Below are 18,191 nucleotides of genomic sequence, written 5' to 3' on the forward strand. Positions count from 1 at the left end.
GCTGCTAACTGAAAGGTTGAAAGTTTGAGTCCAGTCAGAAGAAAGTCCTGATGATTTGCTTCCAGAAAGTCAGCCATTGAAAAACCATGGAGCAAGGTTCTATTCTGACACACATGGGGTTACCATAAGTCAGAATCAACTCAATGGCAACTAGTTATATTTCACGATATAACTCTTACTACAAATGTTTGCATATATAACACTTGTAGTAAAAGTTATATAGTGAAATGCTGTCTGTAAACCTTTTAAATAAGTCTGAAATAGAAATAAGCATTTTTTTTTTTAAATTATAAACTAGGGTTGTATATTAGTATCATTAATAATCTCCACTTTTCCTTTTATTTACCCTCTGTTTTGAATTGCCATCCCCACAACCCCAGAGCAGAGTCTGAGAATAAAGCCTTGTATGTGAGTGATTTATATGGGACATGATCCCAAGGAAGAGAAGTGGGGACAGAAGACAGCAAGACAGGGACAGAAAGAAAGCCAAAAGCGAAGGGGTACTTCTCAAGTTGGTCCCCACAGTGGGCAGTAGAGGCTTCATTCTACCTAGACCTTTGAGGATCTGTGTGGAAAGTGGACAGAAGAGGGGAGTATTTATCCATGGATTTCGTACTCTGTTGGCCAAGAATTACCCCGTGTGGTATATCACTTTCATGGTACATAGATGTGGATGCCAGGCTTGTTCTCATAAACTTCCCACACTGTGAGCCAGAGAAGCTGAGGCAGAGCATCAGAGGTGAGGGGCCATGTGGTGACCCCTATACAAGGCTGGGGACCACAGCAATGTCTTGGAAAAGGAGATAGACAGGATGTAAGGCAGAACACTAGTGCTACAGATTCAGTTTCTCTTTGGTAGGCTGTTGTTACCCATGTAAAACAGAACAATGCTGTCTGCTTCCACATCATTCCCATGACAACCAGTCTTGAGGACTAGACTATCGTGATTTGTCAGGATTTTACTGGTTGATTTTTGAAAGTAGATTACCAGGCCTTTCTTCCTACACTGTCTTAGTCTGGAAGCTCCCCCTGAAACCTGTTCAGCATTGTATCAACACACAAGTCTCCACTGACAGACAGGTGGTGACTGTGCGTGGATGCATTGGCTGGGAATTGAAACTGGGTCTCCTGCATAGAAGTGGAGAATTCTACCACTAAACCATCACTTCCACAATAGAGACTTCAGTAGGATGAGGATAATAATCCTTTAAAGTGAGCTCTTATGCAGATTTTAAGTAACATAGGTACATTTCTATTGCAGGGCCTGGCACAGAGTGACCACCCAGTAAATGGATTTTAACTACAAAAGGCTTCTTCTGCATGAATTCCACTATTATCTTAAAATGTTGTTCAATGATCAAAATGCCAAATGTATATAACATTTCTATCACACATATTGCTTCTAGAGATTGTAGTTGTTGGAGTAGCACTCAAGGCAGTAGTCTGTTAGCTATTCACTTTCTGAGAGTCTCTATGGCAACCTGTAAATGTATTGTCCCCTTCTGATCCTTCATGCTCTTCACTTATGTAATACTGACCTAATTTTTCAGGCAATGATAGAAAACAGCTACAAAAATCATTACAATGTAATTTGTCAATATTGTAATTTGTCAGTATTGTTGTTGTCAGGTACCAATGAGTTGGCCCCCAACTGATGGCAACCTCCTGCACAATGGGATTGGTTGGGTTTCATTGTGTTTTTATTGGGTTCATAGGGTTTTCATTGCCTGATTTTCACAAATAGATGGCCAGGCCTTTCCTCCTAGGCCAAGATGGATAAAAGTATGTAAATAAGTAATAAATTCAATTTCTAGGTTGAGCTCTCTAATATGTGAATCTGTAAAGCAGAGGTAAGGAAGATAGGGTAGAACATGCAGAAAATTTCCAGAATTTTGTAACAGACATGAACCTATAAGGCATAGAAGGACTGCATTTTAATAGGAAAAGACAAAGGTCCTAAAGATTTTAATTGTCTGATATAATATATGGGAGCTCTGGTGGCGTAGTGCCTAAGGCATTTGACTGCTAACCAGAAGGCTGGTGGTTCAAACCCACCAGCCACTCCTTGGAAGGAAGGTTGGGCAATTTACTTCCACAGTGATACCACCTCGGAAACCCAAGGAGGGGTCACTTTGAATTGGGACTGACTCGACGGCAATGAGTTTGCTTTTTTTAATACAATATACTACTTAACAATTTCATAATCTCTTTTTGTTTTTTCTCATATTCAGAATAAATGAGTGATTTTGAAACATTCAAGAGTTATTTTAGTTTTGGCACATCTTTATTGAGGACTTTTTCATTTGCAATTTCTTATATAATCCTCAAAACAACTTTATAAATTTGTGCAGCTAATAACACTGAGGCTTAGAGAGGTTGAGTAATTTGTCCAAAATCCTGCAACTGGTAAATGGCAGAGCTGAACAAGAAAGCTATGACTTCTGGCCCATTTCAGGTCCTTCACATAACTGCTTCCTTGCTTTTGGGCTTTGCACCCGGTCCTGCATGTTTCAGTCCTTGTGCCAGACAGCTCCACTCAGCGAATTCAGCTGTTGCCAGATGCTCCTGGCTGACTTGACCTGGCAGATTCATAATCCAATATCCAACTACTTCATCCGCTGACTGAGAACTAGTCCTCCAGTCATTCTGGAAGTTATTGCCTAACATTGGGCCTTAAGGTGGTTCTTGTTTACTCCAAAGAAAGATCATAAGGTGTGGTTCCCGCAAAGAGTGAGGGAAAAAGAGAGTGCAGGTGCTGAGAGTCTCCCCACTCTGCATCTTGAGGGCCTTGGTGGGACCAGGAACTCAGCGCCCACCAGGCACCTGTGTTGCCTCCTTTATGGAAGTAGGGGAGGAAGAGCTGATGGGAAGATAGGTCTCAGTGGGTATTCTGCCCAGGAGCTGCATGTGCCGGCACCCACTGGAATCTGATCTTAGCTCCAGGAGGGGGTTGCTCCCCAGAATGCTAAGCTGCATCTTCCCAGCCTTCTCTTCTGGAAAGCCTTCAATAGTAGTCTGGGTCCAATCAGAAGACAGAAACCACAAGTAAGTTAAGCAAAAAAAAAAAAAAAAGCCATCAAGTCGATACTGACTCCTGTCCACCCCATGGATGCAGAGTAGAACTGCTCCATAGGGTTTTCAAGGCTACAGCTTTTCCAAAACAGGTCATCAGGCCATTGTCCTGAGGCATCTCTGGGTGGACTCTAACCACCAACCTTTAGATGAGTAGTCTAGCACTTAGTCCAGTATACTACCTATAGGTTACGCAGGGGAAGTTTAATATGGAGAATTATTGACAGTGATCACAGAGTCACAAAAGATGTAACTATATAAGCAACCTATGTTAACCCTAGGGCTGAAGTAGCCCTGGTGGCACAGTGGTTAAGCACTGGGCTGCTAAGGAAAGGTGGGATATGAACCCACCAGTGGCTCTGCAGGAGAAAAGATCTGGCTATCTGGTCCCTTAAATATTACAGGCTAGGAAACCCTATGGGGAAGTTCTCCTCTGTCCTACAGGGTAGCTGTGAGTGAGAATAGATTCTAGGGGACCTATCAACAACAACAGGGCTGAAAGACAGTATCCAGGAAGGACAAACATGGAAGGATTCAAAACTCATCAGAGAAGGTAAGGTTTAACCCGTTAGATAGCAGTGGGTCAGGAGTTGCAACAGGCCACCCTCCTGAGTGCAGTCCGGGGGGTGGGATGGGAAGGGTTCAAGCGATAGGCATCTCACTGAGTAGAAATCAAGGCACAGTTGGAGGCAGGAGCCCTGCAGAGTGTCTAGAGGCCAGCTGACTTCTGAGGATGAGCCTCATGTACTAGGACCCTGCTTTGCGTGTTGGCAGGGGTGTGGAAATGGCATCTCCAGGTGGAGGCTGCAAGGTCTCAGAGGAACCATGTTCATGGGCTGAGTTTCACCAGGCATCTTTATATACACCCCACTGACTCAACCAGGAGACCCCCTTTCTCCTGAAGTGTCCCTCCAGTGCCCTCTACTGAGAAAGTGTAATATCATGCCCACTTTAAAGGAGAAATGTATATCATACAACATACATTGAAGGGTTGAAACATATTTGAAGCTGAGAAGCTATAAGTTGATAACCAATGTGCCTCCCCATCAAAGAGTTGAAGGGTCCACAACTGCCATAGACTTGGCAGACATAGGTTCAAGTACTAGCTCTACCACTTACTAGCTGTGTGACCTTGGGCAGGTTACTTAACCTCTCTGACCCTTAGTGTGCTCACTTGTAAACCAGGGACAATAACACCCATGTTCAAGACTGTTATGAGGAATAGAGGGAATGAATACTGTACACTTAGCAGGATGCTTGGCTCATAAATGAAAAAATAAAACAATTGCCATCAAGTTGATTCTAACTCATGATGACCCCATGTATGTAGTCTAGAACTGCACTCCATAGGGTTTTCAAGACGTTTTGGAAATAGATCACTAGTCCTTACTTCTGAGGCACCTCTGGTTGGGTTTGAACTGTCAACTTTTCAGCTAGTAGTTGAGTGCTTAACCCTTTGAGCCACCAGGGACTCCTACTTAGCTCATAAACCAAACCAAAACCAAACCCATTGCTGTCAAGTTGATTTCCACTCATAGTGACCTCATAGGACAGAGTAGAACTGTCCCACAGTTTCCAAGGCTGTAATATTTACGGAAACAGACTGCAACAGCTTTCTCCCACAGAGCAACTGGTGGTTTTGAACCTCCCACCTTTCAATTAGCAGCTAAACACATTAACCACTATACCACCAGGGCTCCTTGCTTGGCTTATAGCAAAAACTCTCTGCCATTGAGTTGATTCTGACTCATAGTGACCACATAGTGTTTCTAAGGCTGTATATCTTTATGGAAGTAGATTGCCTCATCTTTCTCCCATGGAACAGCTGGTGGGTTTGAACCACTGACCTTTTGGTAGCAGCCAAATGGCTTAACCATTGCCCCACCAGAGCTTGGTTTATAGCAGGCACTTAAGGAAGGAATCCTGGTGGCACAGTGGTTAAGTGTTCGGCTGCTAACTGAAAAATTGATGGCTTGACCCCACCACCTATTCCATGGGAGAAATGTGACAATCTACTTCCATAAATATTACAACCTTGAAAACCCTATGGGGCAATTTCACTCTGTCCTATATGGCTGTTATGAGTTGGAATTAAGTTGATGGTGTTCTTGCCATTCTAACAGCAAATACTACAAATGTGTGGCTTTAAAAAATGGGGATTTATTCTCTTACAGTTTAGGAGGTTAGAAGTCCAGTTCAAAGTGCCAGGCTCTAGTGGTTGGGTGAAGGCCCTTGGCCTTGGGCTTCAGCTCTGCCTCTTGCTCCCAGCCCACTGAAGCTGGAGGCTTCTCTTCACTCAGGCAGCTGCTGGCTGCTGAGTCTAACAAACCCAAGGTTGACAAGTAAAATGGCACAGTCCAAAGATTATCAAACAATGCAACAGGCCACGAGTTCAAGTCCAGAGACAGTCCCAAGATCGCAGACAACGTGGCAGGCCACTCACTGATGACTCAGCCAAATGCAGGATCCAAGTGTGCCAAAAAGCTCAGAGGCATTTCTCAAAGCTTCTTATACACTGGAAGCATACCACATCCCTAAAGCAGCTACTCAGCTGCACACTGCAGATTCCATCATGGATTTGATTACCAGTCTTGTCATGGGGAATAACTACAACCAGCTGCTCAGCCATTCAAAACCAGACCCAACCAAGCTGACACATAACCTTACCTATCACAAATGGCAATGGGTTTTTTTAGACACTTAATGAGTAGTGGCAATAATTAATTTTTATTAGGTGCAGACGGCTTTATTTATTACTCCTAAAGCTTTATTCTATTTCTCTGAAATTTTCAAAGCACCAGATCACATAAATAATTTACATTAAAATGCTTTGGAATGTGGTAAGAGCTATAAATGCCTGTGAATTGCTTCTTTCCTCCAAAAAGCTGTTTTTTAGTGTTTCCTTGACAGCACTTTAACTATCTATCTTCCAGGAAGTTACTCCCTGAAAATGTCTGTTTTCTCATTTTATCCCTCCGGAGGCTAACAAGGGTATGTCTTTCCCCCTAATTCTCACTCACTGGCTTACAGGTGTGTATCTCTATTTTTCTCAATATACATCTTTTTCTCAGTAAGTCATTAAGTTATAGAACCTTCCAACCTGTATTCATAGAATGCAATGAATTTGAATCAGATGCGAAGAGGAAGGGGCTGAATGCAGGGAGTGATGGCTCACAGTGACCCTCATATGGCACCTGGGGGACTTATAGTCAAAGGGTGGGGAGCTAGGGGCAGGATGGGGGAATACCCCAGACTTTGTATGCAGATGACACTGTAGTACTTCTCACTAACCTCCTATTTCCTGAAACCAGCCCCTGTATTCTGAGAACTGAAACATTTAAAGAAAAGAAGTTTGAATTGTCCTGAGGAGTAGCCTACAAGGGACCAAGGAAAGGTGTAAATGAAATAAAAATGGCTAAAATCAGGCTTGGCTTATAGCAAAAACTCACTGCCATTGAGTTGATTCTGACTCAAATGGATTAATGACATGGTTTTGAAAAACTGCCCTGGCAGGAGTTTGTCACATGTTTTGAGCCTCTGCTCAATGGAGGAGATGGGGCAGGAAATTAGAGGTGGGCCAGGAGTCTATCGTTGTATCTTAGGCCTGAGACAGAGGGATGGCAGTGGGAGAGACAAAGAGTGAGGCTGGAGACCAGGGTTGCAGGACACAGGGACAACTGCTCTGCCATTCTCTTGGATAAAAAGGAGATTTACTTATTCTTAATTTTTTCCCTTCAGCACAGGTGAACAGGGAAGTTTGAGTTCCCTGCCCTTCTCCCCTGCTGCCCATATGCAACACTGATTTCCTGCAGAGCTGTGGCGGGGGGGGGGGGGGGGGGCGGAACTGGGGAGGAGGGTGGCTGCTGCTCAGGCTCAGGGTTGGTCTGGAGAACCTATATCCGGCTTAAGATACTTCTCTACCATTGGTACCCTCGTAGCATAAGGCAATCTCTAGAATGAAATGCCACATGTTTTGAGCCTCTGCTCTAAGGTTCAACAAGGAAAAGGTCTAGAGGTTCAGACAGGGAAGAAGAAGTTTCAAAGAACCAAGCAAGCTCTCCAGGAGTCATTTGGATAATTTAAGAGACCCTCATTTCCAAACCCTGGAGTGAATCCATGTTACTCCTCAGTCAGGAAGCCTTTGCCAGCTTATGAATTCTTCAAGGGCATGGACCAACTATGTCTTATTTAGCTTTTATCAGGCCTTACATTTAGTATGTGCTCCAAGGAGGCTGACTGTATGGGTGGATGAATTGCCCTTGTGGATTCAAGGCTGGGGAGGCTTAAGACCTACCATGACCCTGGGGCACTCCCAATTATCCCTGAAGCTTGGGGGGTGATATCCAGATGTCCTTGAGTTGGTGAGGGATTTTGCCTTAAGTGTCTATGGTAGTTAAGTTTATATGTCAAATTGGTTGGGCCTGGTTTTGAGTGGCTGGGCAGCTGGATGTAGTAATTCCTCATGGACTAGTAATATGTACACGTGGAATCTACTGGCAGCTGAGTAGCTGCTTAGGGATGTGGTCTGCTTGCAGTATATAAGAAGTTTTGAGAAGGATTTTGGCAGCTTTATGGCAGGCTTGGACCCTGCATGTAGCCCAGTGGTCTTCAGCAGCCTGCTGTGTTTCCTGTCGATCTTGGGACTGTCTCTGGCCTTGAACTAGTGGTCTGCTGTGTTGTTTGGTAATATTGGGACTGTGCCTTTTTTACTTGTCGACCTTGGGCTTATTAGCGGCCAGCAGCTGCCTGAGTGAAGAGATGCCTCTAGCTCCAGAGGGCCTGGAGCAAGAGGCAAAGGTAGAGGAGCTTTCACCCAGTCCTTACGGCTGGCACTTCTAGGCTCGTAAACTGTAAGAGAGTAGATCCCTGTTAGTTAAAGACATACATTTCTGGTATTTCCTGTTAGAGTGGCACTAGAGAGAACGGAAACAATGTCTTAACCACCTGTGTTCTCTAGACCAACACTAGACCAAGGGGTATCAGTCTATCAGGTTGAGCTCCCCTCTCCCAGGGCATTCACACTGTTGTGAGATTATTTTGACAGCTATAGCAGGGCAAAAGCTACACAAAGCCCAAGTCTGAGAGCCTCTTGGATAAATGTTTTCTTCAGCTCTTTTCAAGCAGAAAACTTTTCTAGTACTATAATTCATCAAAGTGAAACACCAGCAAAGGAGTCCTAGTGGCACGGTGGTTAAGTGCTTGGCTGCTAACTGATAGGTCAGTGGTTGAACCCACAAGCTGTTCCGCCAGAGGAAGATGTGGCAGCCTGCTTCTGTAAAGATTACAGTCTTGGAAACCCTATGGAGCAGTTCTAAGTTCTACTCTGTGCTTCAGGGTCACTATGAGTCAGAATCAACGAGACAGCAATGGCTTTAGTTTGGTTTAAACAGCCGCAACTGAAAGGGAATGCCCTGATTCCAGAGATGTGAAAACTTGGAAGAATGTGTGGCTTAAGATTGATGAGATGTGGTACACACCTAGAAAGGAAGGGTAAGAGAAGCTACTGTGCCTGTGTGTAAATTTAGGCAAGTTGAGCAAACAAAGGATAAGACAGAAACATCTGCCCAACTTCCTCTGGGCTGTGTAGAACACAGTCTTGGTTGCTGCATAGACTTCCCACCCAGATGTCCTGGACACTTGGGACCACTGCTGCTGTCACTAAAGTGCAGAGAACCAACTGAGAAAAAGCCTGTTTCTTGTGGCTAATGAGCTCTGGTGCCATTGTGGTTAAAGCATTCAGCAGCTAACCAAAAAGGTCAGCATTCCACTCTGTGAAAGAAAGATGAGGCAGGCTGCTTCCATAAAGATTTATAGCCTTGGAAACCCTGTGGGGCAGTTCTACTCAGTCCTAAAGGGTGATGAGAATTGATTCGATGGCAGTGGGTTTTTGGTGTTGTGGGTGTTCCTTGTGGCTATAACTGTCCTTGTATTCAAGGACTGCTGTATGACCACAATCCCAAGCAAAAGTAGAGATACGTGACACACTGGGACAACCTAATGACTGATGGGTCCTGTTTATCCACGTCTCCCAATATGCCCCTTTCCCTTCTCCATGGCTCAAGCCCTTTCTAAATCCCAAATAGGAATCCTGCACAAACTCTTCCTTCTCCAAAACTAGTTTCAGAAAAAGATCTAACAGAATATTTCAACTGAGTATGTAATGCTTAATGTTTTATGTGTTGGTTGCTTCGTGCCATTCTAACAGAAAATACCACAAATGGGATGGCTTTAACAAACAGGTTTATTTCCTTACAATTTGGAGGCTAAAAGTCCGAGTTCTAAGTGTCAGGCCCTAGGGGCTTGGTGAAAGCCCCTTGACCTTAGGCTTCCGCCTGCCTCTTGGTCCCGGCCCACTGAAGCTGGAAGCTTTCTTCATTCGGGCAGCTGCTGGCTGCAGAGGCTGACAAACCCAAAGTCAACAAGTAAAAAGGCACAGTCCCAATATTAACAAACCACACGGCAGGCCACTAATTCAAGTCCATCAAGAGTCCCAAGATCAGCAGGCAACATGGCAGGCTGCTGAACAATGACTCAGCTACATGCAGGATTCAAGGATGCCAAAAGCTAGAGACAATTCCCAAAGCTTCTCCTTACATACGGGAAGCAGACCACATCCCTAAAGCAGCTACTCAGCTGCTCGCAGCAGGTTCCACCATGGAGCTGATTGCATTCTCATCATGGGGAATAACTACCACCAGGTGCCCAGCCATTCAAAACCAGGCCCAGCCAAGTTGACATATAACCTTAACTATCACATACTACTTCTTACAGAACATTTGCATTATGACAAGGGGTGAGAAAATGACCTTTTGTCGAGCAGGGGATTGTTAATTATTGAATTTGAGGATGCTAAGGAGCTTCCTAATGTCTCTAAATCACACCTTGTCACTCGGAAATCAGCCCTTCTGAGGGAATTATTGTATACAAGCTTATTTTATTTTGAATACCCTCCCAGGCACAATGGCGTACAATTTATTAGTCTTAGCTTTTTATTATGGGATTTTTCAAACCTTTATAACAGCAGAGAGCAGAACAAACCTCAATGTACCCATCAACAAGCTCCAGCAGTTGTCATCATAGTCCAATCTTGGTTTATCTATCTCTCCGTCCTCCCCAACTATCATAAAATAAATCTCAGACATAGTATCTTTAGAAACCTATTTAAATGCCATCCTGAAGACAGTCAGTCCTTGAGTCAGTTTCCTCACAGTCCTATTTTGTCTCTTTCTTTTAATACAGATTCTAAATGGAATTTGGAGAAAATGGACTTCCAGGAACTGAAGTCAGAATTAACCGAGGTTCCTGCTTCCCGAATCCTGAAGGAAAGTACATCTGGCCATCCTAGGAGTAAAGACGGTGACACAGGTACAATGTTAGGTCTCTTCCCTTTTGTGCCCACATAGTTTTTATCCATGTCTGTTTCCAATTTTAAAGAGCTCTGGTGGTGTAGTGCTTCAGGCATTTGGCTGCTAATCAAAACCCACCAGCCACTCTGCAGAAGAAAGATGAAGCAGTCTGCTTCCACGAAGATTTATAGCCTTAGAAATCCAATGAGGATCCCTATGATTCAGAATCAAGTTTGGTTTTTTTTTTGGAATTCCATGTTTAGAATCAGTCAGTACACCCAGAGGGGCAAATGAACAACTTCCCTGTTAACAGAGGCAGGGGAGAGGGAGAGGACCAATATCCTTTCTTTGTTCCTTTTCCGGGGCAAGCTGGCAGTAAGTCAATCTTTCTCTGGCAAAGCTCTGTGTTATCACCATATGTGTATGCTGGCCTGGGCTGGGCTGCACTGGGCGGGGGAGAGGTGGGGGGTGGGGGTGGGGCGAGCAGATGAAACTAGTTAACTCTGACCTATGGTGACCCTATGTGTGCCACAGTAGAACCATGCTCCATAGAGTTTTCAATGGCTGGTGTTTTGGAAGTAGATCAGAAGGACTTTCTTCCAAGGCACCTCTGGGTAGATTTGAACTGTTAACATTTCGGTTTACAGCCGAGCATTGTAACCATCTGCACCACTCTGGGACTCTGGGAGAAGATGAAGGATGCGTTTATTTCAACAGCTTAATTGTCACATAGAATTAATTACCCCTGAAAATTACATTTTCCAGTGGATCCTTCATCCAAGTGTACAAGGTACATTGCCTCTGCACACACTGTTACACAAGGTTTTGTTTTGTTTTTTTTTTTTTTTGAACTTTGGGCATTTATAAAAAATGCAGTTTGGCTTCCTCCAAAGTGTTCCCTGAGAACCTGACCTTAAGACTAAAATTGTTGTTTTCAGAAACTGTGACTGTCAATGTTATTGACAGTTATTGCTAGCACTGAAGGACATGCACAGAGACAGGGTTACAAAATCTCCAATAGGATTCTCTGAGTTGGGAGAAGCAAGTCTCTACCTTATGTGAGGAGGTTGGAGTTGCCCATGAAACACAGATGTTTGTTGTGAGTCAGTTTAGATTTTACTCCAACTATCTTTTCATTAAATAATTTCTGAAATTATATTCAGATTTTATTTTATTAAAATGATGTCTGATACATGTAGCCCATTTCTAGGGCTTGAAAAACTTTTATAGAAAGGATTTTTATGATGGGTTTATTTTTTTCTCTATTATTTTAAAAATAATGAGCTAAATCGGGCATTGTTGTTGTAGGTTCCATCAAGTCGGTTCCAACTCATAGTAAACACATGTACAATGGAACGAAACGCTTCCCAGTCCTGTGCCACACTCTTCATCTTTGCTCTGTTTGAGCCTGTTGTTGTAACTAATGTGTCAATCCCTTGTTGAAGGTCTTCCTCTTTTGTACTGACCCTCTGCCTTACCAAGCTTGAGGCCCTTCTCCAGGGACTGGTCCATTCAGATAATGGGTCCAAAGTACTGAGATGAAGTCTTGCCATCCTCACTTCTAAGGAGCTTTCTGGCTGTACTTCCTCCAAGAGAGATTTGTTTGTTCTCCTGGCAGCCTATGGTATATTTGATATTCTTCACCAAGACCAAAATTCAAAGGCATCAATTCTTCTTTGGTCCTCTTTATTCATTGTGAAGATTTAGCATGCTTATTAGGTGATTGAAAACGCCATGGCTTGGGTCAGGTGCACCATAGTCCTCGAAGTGACATCTATGTTTTTTTTTTAACACTTTGAGGAGTTCTTTTGCAGCAGATTTGCCCAATGCAATACGTTGTTTGATTTCCCGACTGCTGCTTCTATGGGCATTGATGGTGGATCCAAGCAAATTAAAATCCTCGACAACTTCAATCTTTTCTCCGTTTATCATGATGCTGCTTATTGGTCCATTTGTGAGGATTTTTGTTTCCTTTATGTTGAGGTGCAATCCATACTGAAGACTATAGTCTCTAATTTTCACAAGTTAAGTGCTTCAAGTCTTCTTCACTTTTCAGCAGGCAAGGTTGTGTCATCTGCATATTGCAGGTTGTTAAAGAGTCTTCCTCCAATCTTGATGCCATGTTCTTCTTCATATAGTCCAGATTTTCGGATTATGTGCTCAGTATACAGACTGAATAAGTATGGTGAAAGGATATAACCCTGACACACACCTTTCCTGGTTTTAAACCAAGCAGTGTCTCCTTCTTTTGTTCCAATGACTACCTTTTGGTCTATGTACAGGTTCCTCATGGGCACAATTAAGTGCCCTGGAATCCCCACTCTTTGCAATGTTATCCATAATTTGTTATGATCCACACGGTCGAATGTTTTTGCATAGTCAATAAAAGACAGGTATACACCTTCTTGGTATTCTCTGTTTTCAGCCAAGATCCATTTAATATCAGCAATGATGTCACTCGTTCCATATCCTCTTCTGAATCCAGCTTGAATTTCTGGCAGTTCTCTATTAATGTATTGCTGCAACTGTTTTTGAATGATCTTCAGCAAAATTTTACTTATGTATGATATTAATGATATTATTTGATGATTTCCACATTCTGTTGGATCACCTTTCTTTGGAATGGACACAAATATGGATCTCTTCCAGTCGGTGACAGTCTTTCAAAATCTTGGCATAGACGAGTGATCACTTCCAGCATTGCATCCATTTGTTGGAACTTTTCAGTTAGTATTCCTTCAATTCCTGGAGTCTTATTTTCCACCAGTGCCCTCCGTGCAGCTTGGACTTCTTTCTTCAGTAGCAGAGATTCTTGATCATATGGTATGTTGACCAGTTCTTTTGGTACACTGACTCTGCATACATAGTCTTTCCATCTTCTTTTGATGCTTCCTGCAGCATTCCATTATTTTACCCATAGAATCCTTCATTAGTCCAACTCTAGGCTTGAATTTTTTCTTCAGTTCTTTCAGCCTGAGAAAGCCAAGCATGTTCTTCCCTTTTCACTTTCTAACTCCGGGTCTTTGCATATGTATTTATAATACTTTACTTTGTCTACTTGAGCCCCTCCTTGAATTCTTCTGTTTAGCTCTTTTACTCCATCATTCTTCCATTTGCTGACTGCTAACCAGAAGGCTGGAGGTTCAAACCCACCAGCCACTCCTCAGAAGGAAGGTTGGGTAGTCTACTTCCGTAGTGATACTGCCTTGGAAACCCAAGGAGGGGTCGTTATGAGTTGGGTCCGATTCAATGGCAAATAACAATAACAACACTTTACATTCAAGGGCAAGTTTCAGAATCTCTTCTCCCATTCATTTTAGTCTTTATTTTCTGTCTTTTCAATTACTTTTGTTTCATTCATGTATAATGTCTTTGATATCATCCCACAATTCGTCTGGTCTTTGGTCATTAGTTGTTCAGTGTGTCAAATCTATTCTTGAGATGGTCTCTAAATTCAGGTGGATATACTCAAGATCATACTTTAGCTCTCATGGACTTATTTTTATTTTCTTCAGCTTCAACTTGAACTTGTGTATGAGTAATTGATGTCTATTTCACAGTTGGCCGCTGGCTGATCATATTGAGCTTCTCCATTACCTCTTTCTGCAGATGCAGTCAATTTGATTTCTGTGTATTCTATCTGGCAAGGTCTGTGTGTATAGTTTCTGTTGATGTTATTGAAAAAAAGTATTTTCAATGAACAAGTCATTGGTCTTGCAAAATTCTATGATGCAATCTCTGACATCATTTCTATCACCAAGGCCATATTTTCCAACTACCCATCCTTCTTCTTTGTTCCAACTTTCCCATTCCAATCACCATTAATTATCAATACATCTTGATTGAATGTGCGATCAATTTCAGATTGCAGAAGTTGGTAAAAATTCAATTTCTTCATCTTTGGCATCAGTGATTGCTGCTTAAATTTGAATAATAGTCAGATACCCTTCAAGTGTATAGAAATTTTCTTATCGCAGCCAACATTGTACTTCAAGATAGATCTTGAAATTTCTTTTTCAAACGATGACTAGGATGCCATTTCTATTCAATTTGTCACTCCTGGCATGGTAGAAGACTGTATGGTTGTCATTCAAAATGGCCCAAACCAGTCCATTTCAGCTCACTAATGCCTAGGATATGAACCTTTATACATTCCATTTCCTTTTTGACTATTTCCAGTTTTCCTAGATTCATATTCTACATTCCACATTCCAATTATTAATGAATATTTGCAGCTGTTTCTTCCCATTTTGTGGCATATCTCATCAGCAGATGAATGTCCTGAAAGCTTTACTCCATGCATGCCATTAAGGTCAACTCTACTTTGAGGAGGCAGCTCTTCCCCAGTCCTAGTTTGAGTACCTTCCCACGTGAGGGGCTCATCTTCCAACACTGAATCAGACATTGTTCTGCTGCTATCCATGACATTTCACTGACCAGTTTTTTCAGAAGTAGATTGCCGAGTCTGTCTTCCCAGTCTATCTTAGTATGGAAGCTCCCTGAAATCTGTCCACCATCGGTGACCCTGCTGGTGGTATATACTGGTAAATACTGCTGGTAAAGCTTCCAGCATCAGAGGAACACCCAAGTCACCAAATTAGGACAAACTGACAGATGAGTGCCATACAACCAAACCAAATCCTCTGCCATTGAGTCAATTCCAACTCATAGTGACCCTACAGGACAGAGTAGAACTGCCCCTAGGGTTTATAAGGCTATAAATCTTTACAGAAGCAGATTGCCTCAACTTTCTCCCATGGAGTGGCTGGTGGGTTCACACTGCTGACCTTTTGATTTACAGCCAAATTCTTTAACCACTGCACCACCAGGGCTCCTGAATTCAGGCATACCAAACCAAAAAATCCACTGCCATTGAGTCAGTTCTGACTCATAATGACCTCCATTGACTTTCCAAGGCTGTAAATCTTTATAGAAGTAGATTGCCTTTTCTTCCTCCTGCAGAACAGCTGGTGAGTTTAAACTGCTGAACTCGGGTTAGCAGCCAAATGCCTTACCCACTACACACCACAGCTCCTTTGAAATCAGGCACAGAAGTCATGAAATGAGTAATATAATGAACACTGATGAGTCTACTGTCCAGTTGAAAGAACAATGTTATAAATATAGTTGAAGCCCAGTATACATCTTTCTGCTTTCCAACTGATACTGTGTAGATGGAGTTCAATTCATATCACATATTGAGCTAACATTTACTGGGCATTTACTCTGTACCAAGCATTTGTTGTTGTTGTTAGCTGTCATGGAGTCAGTTCCCAACTCATGGTGACCCTATGCACAGCCAAAAAAAAAATGCTTCCTGATCCCACACCATTCTTATGATAGGTAGAAAATCAGACCATTGTGATTCATTGGCTGATTTTTAGAGGTAGATTACCAAGCCTTTCTTCCTAGTCTTCCTTAGTCTGGAAACTCTGTTGAAACCTGTTCGACATCATAGCAATATGCAAGCTTCCACTGAGAGACAAGTGATGGCTATGCACGATGTGTATTTGTAGGATGTTGAACCTGGGTCTTCTACATGGAAGGCAAGAAATCTACCACTGAACCCTAATGTCCCTCTGTTTCAAATTTAAGTAAAACATCTATGATCCCATTTAATACAACAGTCCTATGCTATTTTTACAACACCCAAAATACTATTATTAGCTCCCTTTCACAAATGAGAAAACTGAGGCTTAGAGAGCTAAATTACTTTTTGAAAGTCACCCGACCATTGGTGGTAATGACTGTGTTTACATCCAGAGGGTCTTTCTCTGGGGCCCTTGCTTCTCCTTGCTCTGCCATACTTCCACATTGTCATGCTTTGTATCTGGGAAGATTACGGATAAATATATGTATATGTATATATATATATATGTGTGTGTGTGTATATATATATATGTATGTATGTATGTATCATTTTTCAATTCACCAGGATGTGGAGAGCTGGTTTGGGTAGGAGAGCCTATCACTCTGAGAAGAGCCGAAGCAATCACTGGCAAATATGGAGTGTGGATGAGAGACCCCAAGCCCACCTCCCCTCACACCCAGGAGACAACATGGAGAATCGACACGGTTGGCACAGACATCCACCAAGTTTTTGAGTATGACCTCCTCAGCCAATTTGTGCAGGGCTACCCTACCAAGGTACACATACTGCCCACACCACTAGAAAGCACGGGTGCTGTGGTATACGGGGGGAGCCTCTATTACCAGGGGTCTGGATCCAGGACTGTAATCAGGTATGAGCTGAGCACCGAGACAGTGAAAGCCAAGAAGGACATCCCTAGAGCGGGCTACCATGGGCAGTTCCCATATTCCTGGGGTGGCTACACAGACATTGACTTAGCTGTGGATGAGACAGGTCTCTGGGTCATCTACAGCACCGAGGCTGCCAAAGGAGCCATTGTCCTTTCCAAACTGAACCCAGAGAATCTGGAACTTGGGCAAACCTGGGAGACTAACATACGTAAACAATCAGTCGCCAATGCCTTCATCATCTGTGGCACCTTGTACACCGTCAGCAGCTATTCATCAGCTGATACTATGGTCAACTTTGCTTATGACACAGGCACAGGCAGCAGCAAGGCCCTGACCATCCCATTCAAGAACCACTACAAGTACAGCAGCATGATTGATTACAACCCACTGGAGAAGAAACTCTATGCCTGGGACAATTTCAACATGGTCATCTATGATATCAGGCTCTCCAAGATGTGACAGTGGTCCATGATGTACCAGGAAAGGCAGAAGGATATGACGTTCAGAGTTTTGAGGAAAAAGCAAGCTGAAGGGAGAGCTGGCCATCCAAAGCCCACACTGCTTTTCTCTGCTCTTCAAGTTCATTAATCCACAAGAATGTGCACTGTCACCATGACTGACTGTGTAAGAACAGTGATCTGAGCATTAGATGGTTCTATATTATAATAGTCTTCTACCAGCTTTTCAAGGGATGTTTAACCAAAATAGTTTCTTAGGTCTTCTGGTGATTTGGGGTAAATGCTCTAATGCATACATGGTAGCTTCTTTATGAAAATCATACAGCTTTTTCTACATGGCCCTCACTGGCTGAAAAAAGGGTATGTTTGGTGAAGAGTTTGGGAGAAACAGGTTGTCCTACGTGGAATCTGGGGTCATTTCTTGTTCTTCTTTCTTCTTGTGTGGTTACCATAAGCCACAATAAAAAACAGCGCTTCCCTTGGAAGAGAAACTGCTCTTGTGGCCAGCACTGAACATACTTAAGATTAGTTTACTACGCTTGGCTTCTAATGCTTCTGGTAGACACCAGCTGGATATTACATAACACTTTGTTGTGAAATAAACTTATCTTACAAAACATTCTTATCCTCGAATGTGGTGGTTACTTTGCACAAGAGCAGAGCACAAATTTCAACCATCAGATAATTCCTTTGGCTTGGGAGCTGTGATTATAGATGCTAAAGGGGTGTAGGGATGTGTGTGTGTGTGTGTTTGTAAAACTGAGAGGCTGGTGCCTGGTTTTGAGAGGCTGCCTAGGGTGAGGATGACACCAAGGCAAAACAGTGGACTCTGCATCCCCATCTCCTGGCACCACTTAGTTCTTCCTGAATAATCTTTCTATCTTTCCCCAGCTCACCCCATCTTTACCCTAGCTCCACTTTGGTTCTTATCTACTGTCATGGGTATAAATTCTACAACCTCAGGTGAACAAACTTCATGGTATTATTTTTCTATCATTGAACTTAATTGCTATCTTGAGCTGCCTCTGTACCTCATGATAGAAAACTTTATCTT

The 18,191-nt window shown here is 42.8% G+C and overlaps 1 protein-coding gene across 1 annotated transcript in view; it reads left to right on the forward strand.

Moving 5' to 3' along the window:
* Positions 1-17,138, forward strand: part of MYOC (myocilin) — a 21,814-nt gene extending 4,676 nt beyond the window's left edge. Inside the window, exons 2-3 of the mRNA XM_007947125.2 lie at positions 10,312-10,437; positions 16,354-17,138. Of these exons, the coding sequence (XP_007945316.1) occupies positions 10,312-10,437; positions 16,354-17,138 (911 nt within the window). The remainder of the gene's footprint in view (positions 1-10,311; positions 10,438-16,353) is intronic.
* Positions 17,139-18,191: the final 1,053 nt, after the last annotated feature.

The sequence above is a fragment of the Orycteropus afer genome, unplaced genomic scaffold, assembly GCF_000298275.1.
Source record: "Orycteropus afer afer isolate SDZICR_OR568_19922 unplaced genomic scaffold, OryAfe1.0 scaffold00175, whole genome shotgun sequence".
Lineage (NCBI taxonomy): Eukaryota > Metazoa > Chordata > Mammalia > Tubulidentata > Orycteropodidae > Orycteropus > Orycteropus afer.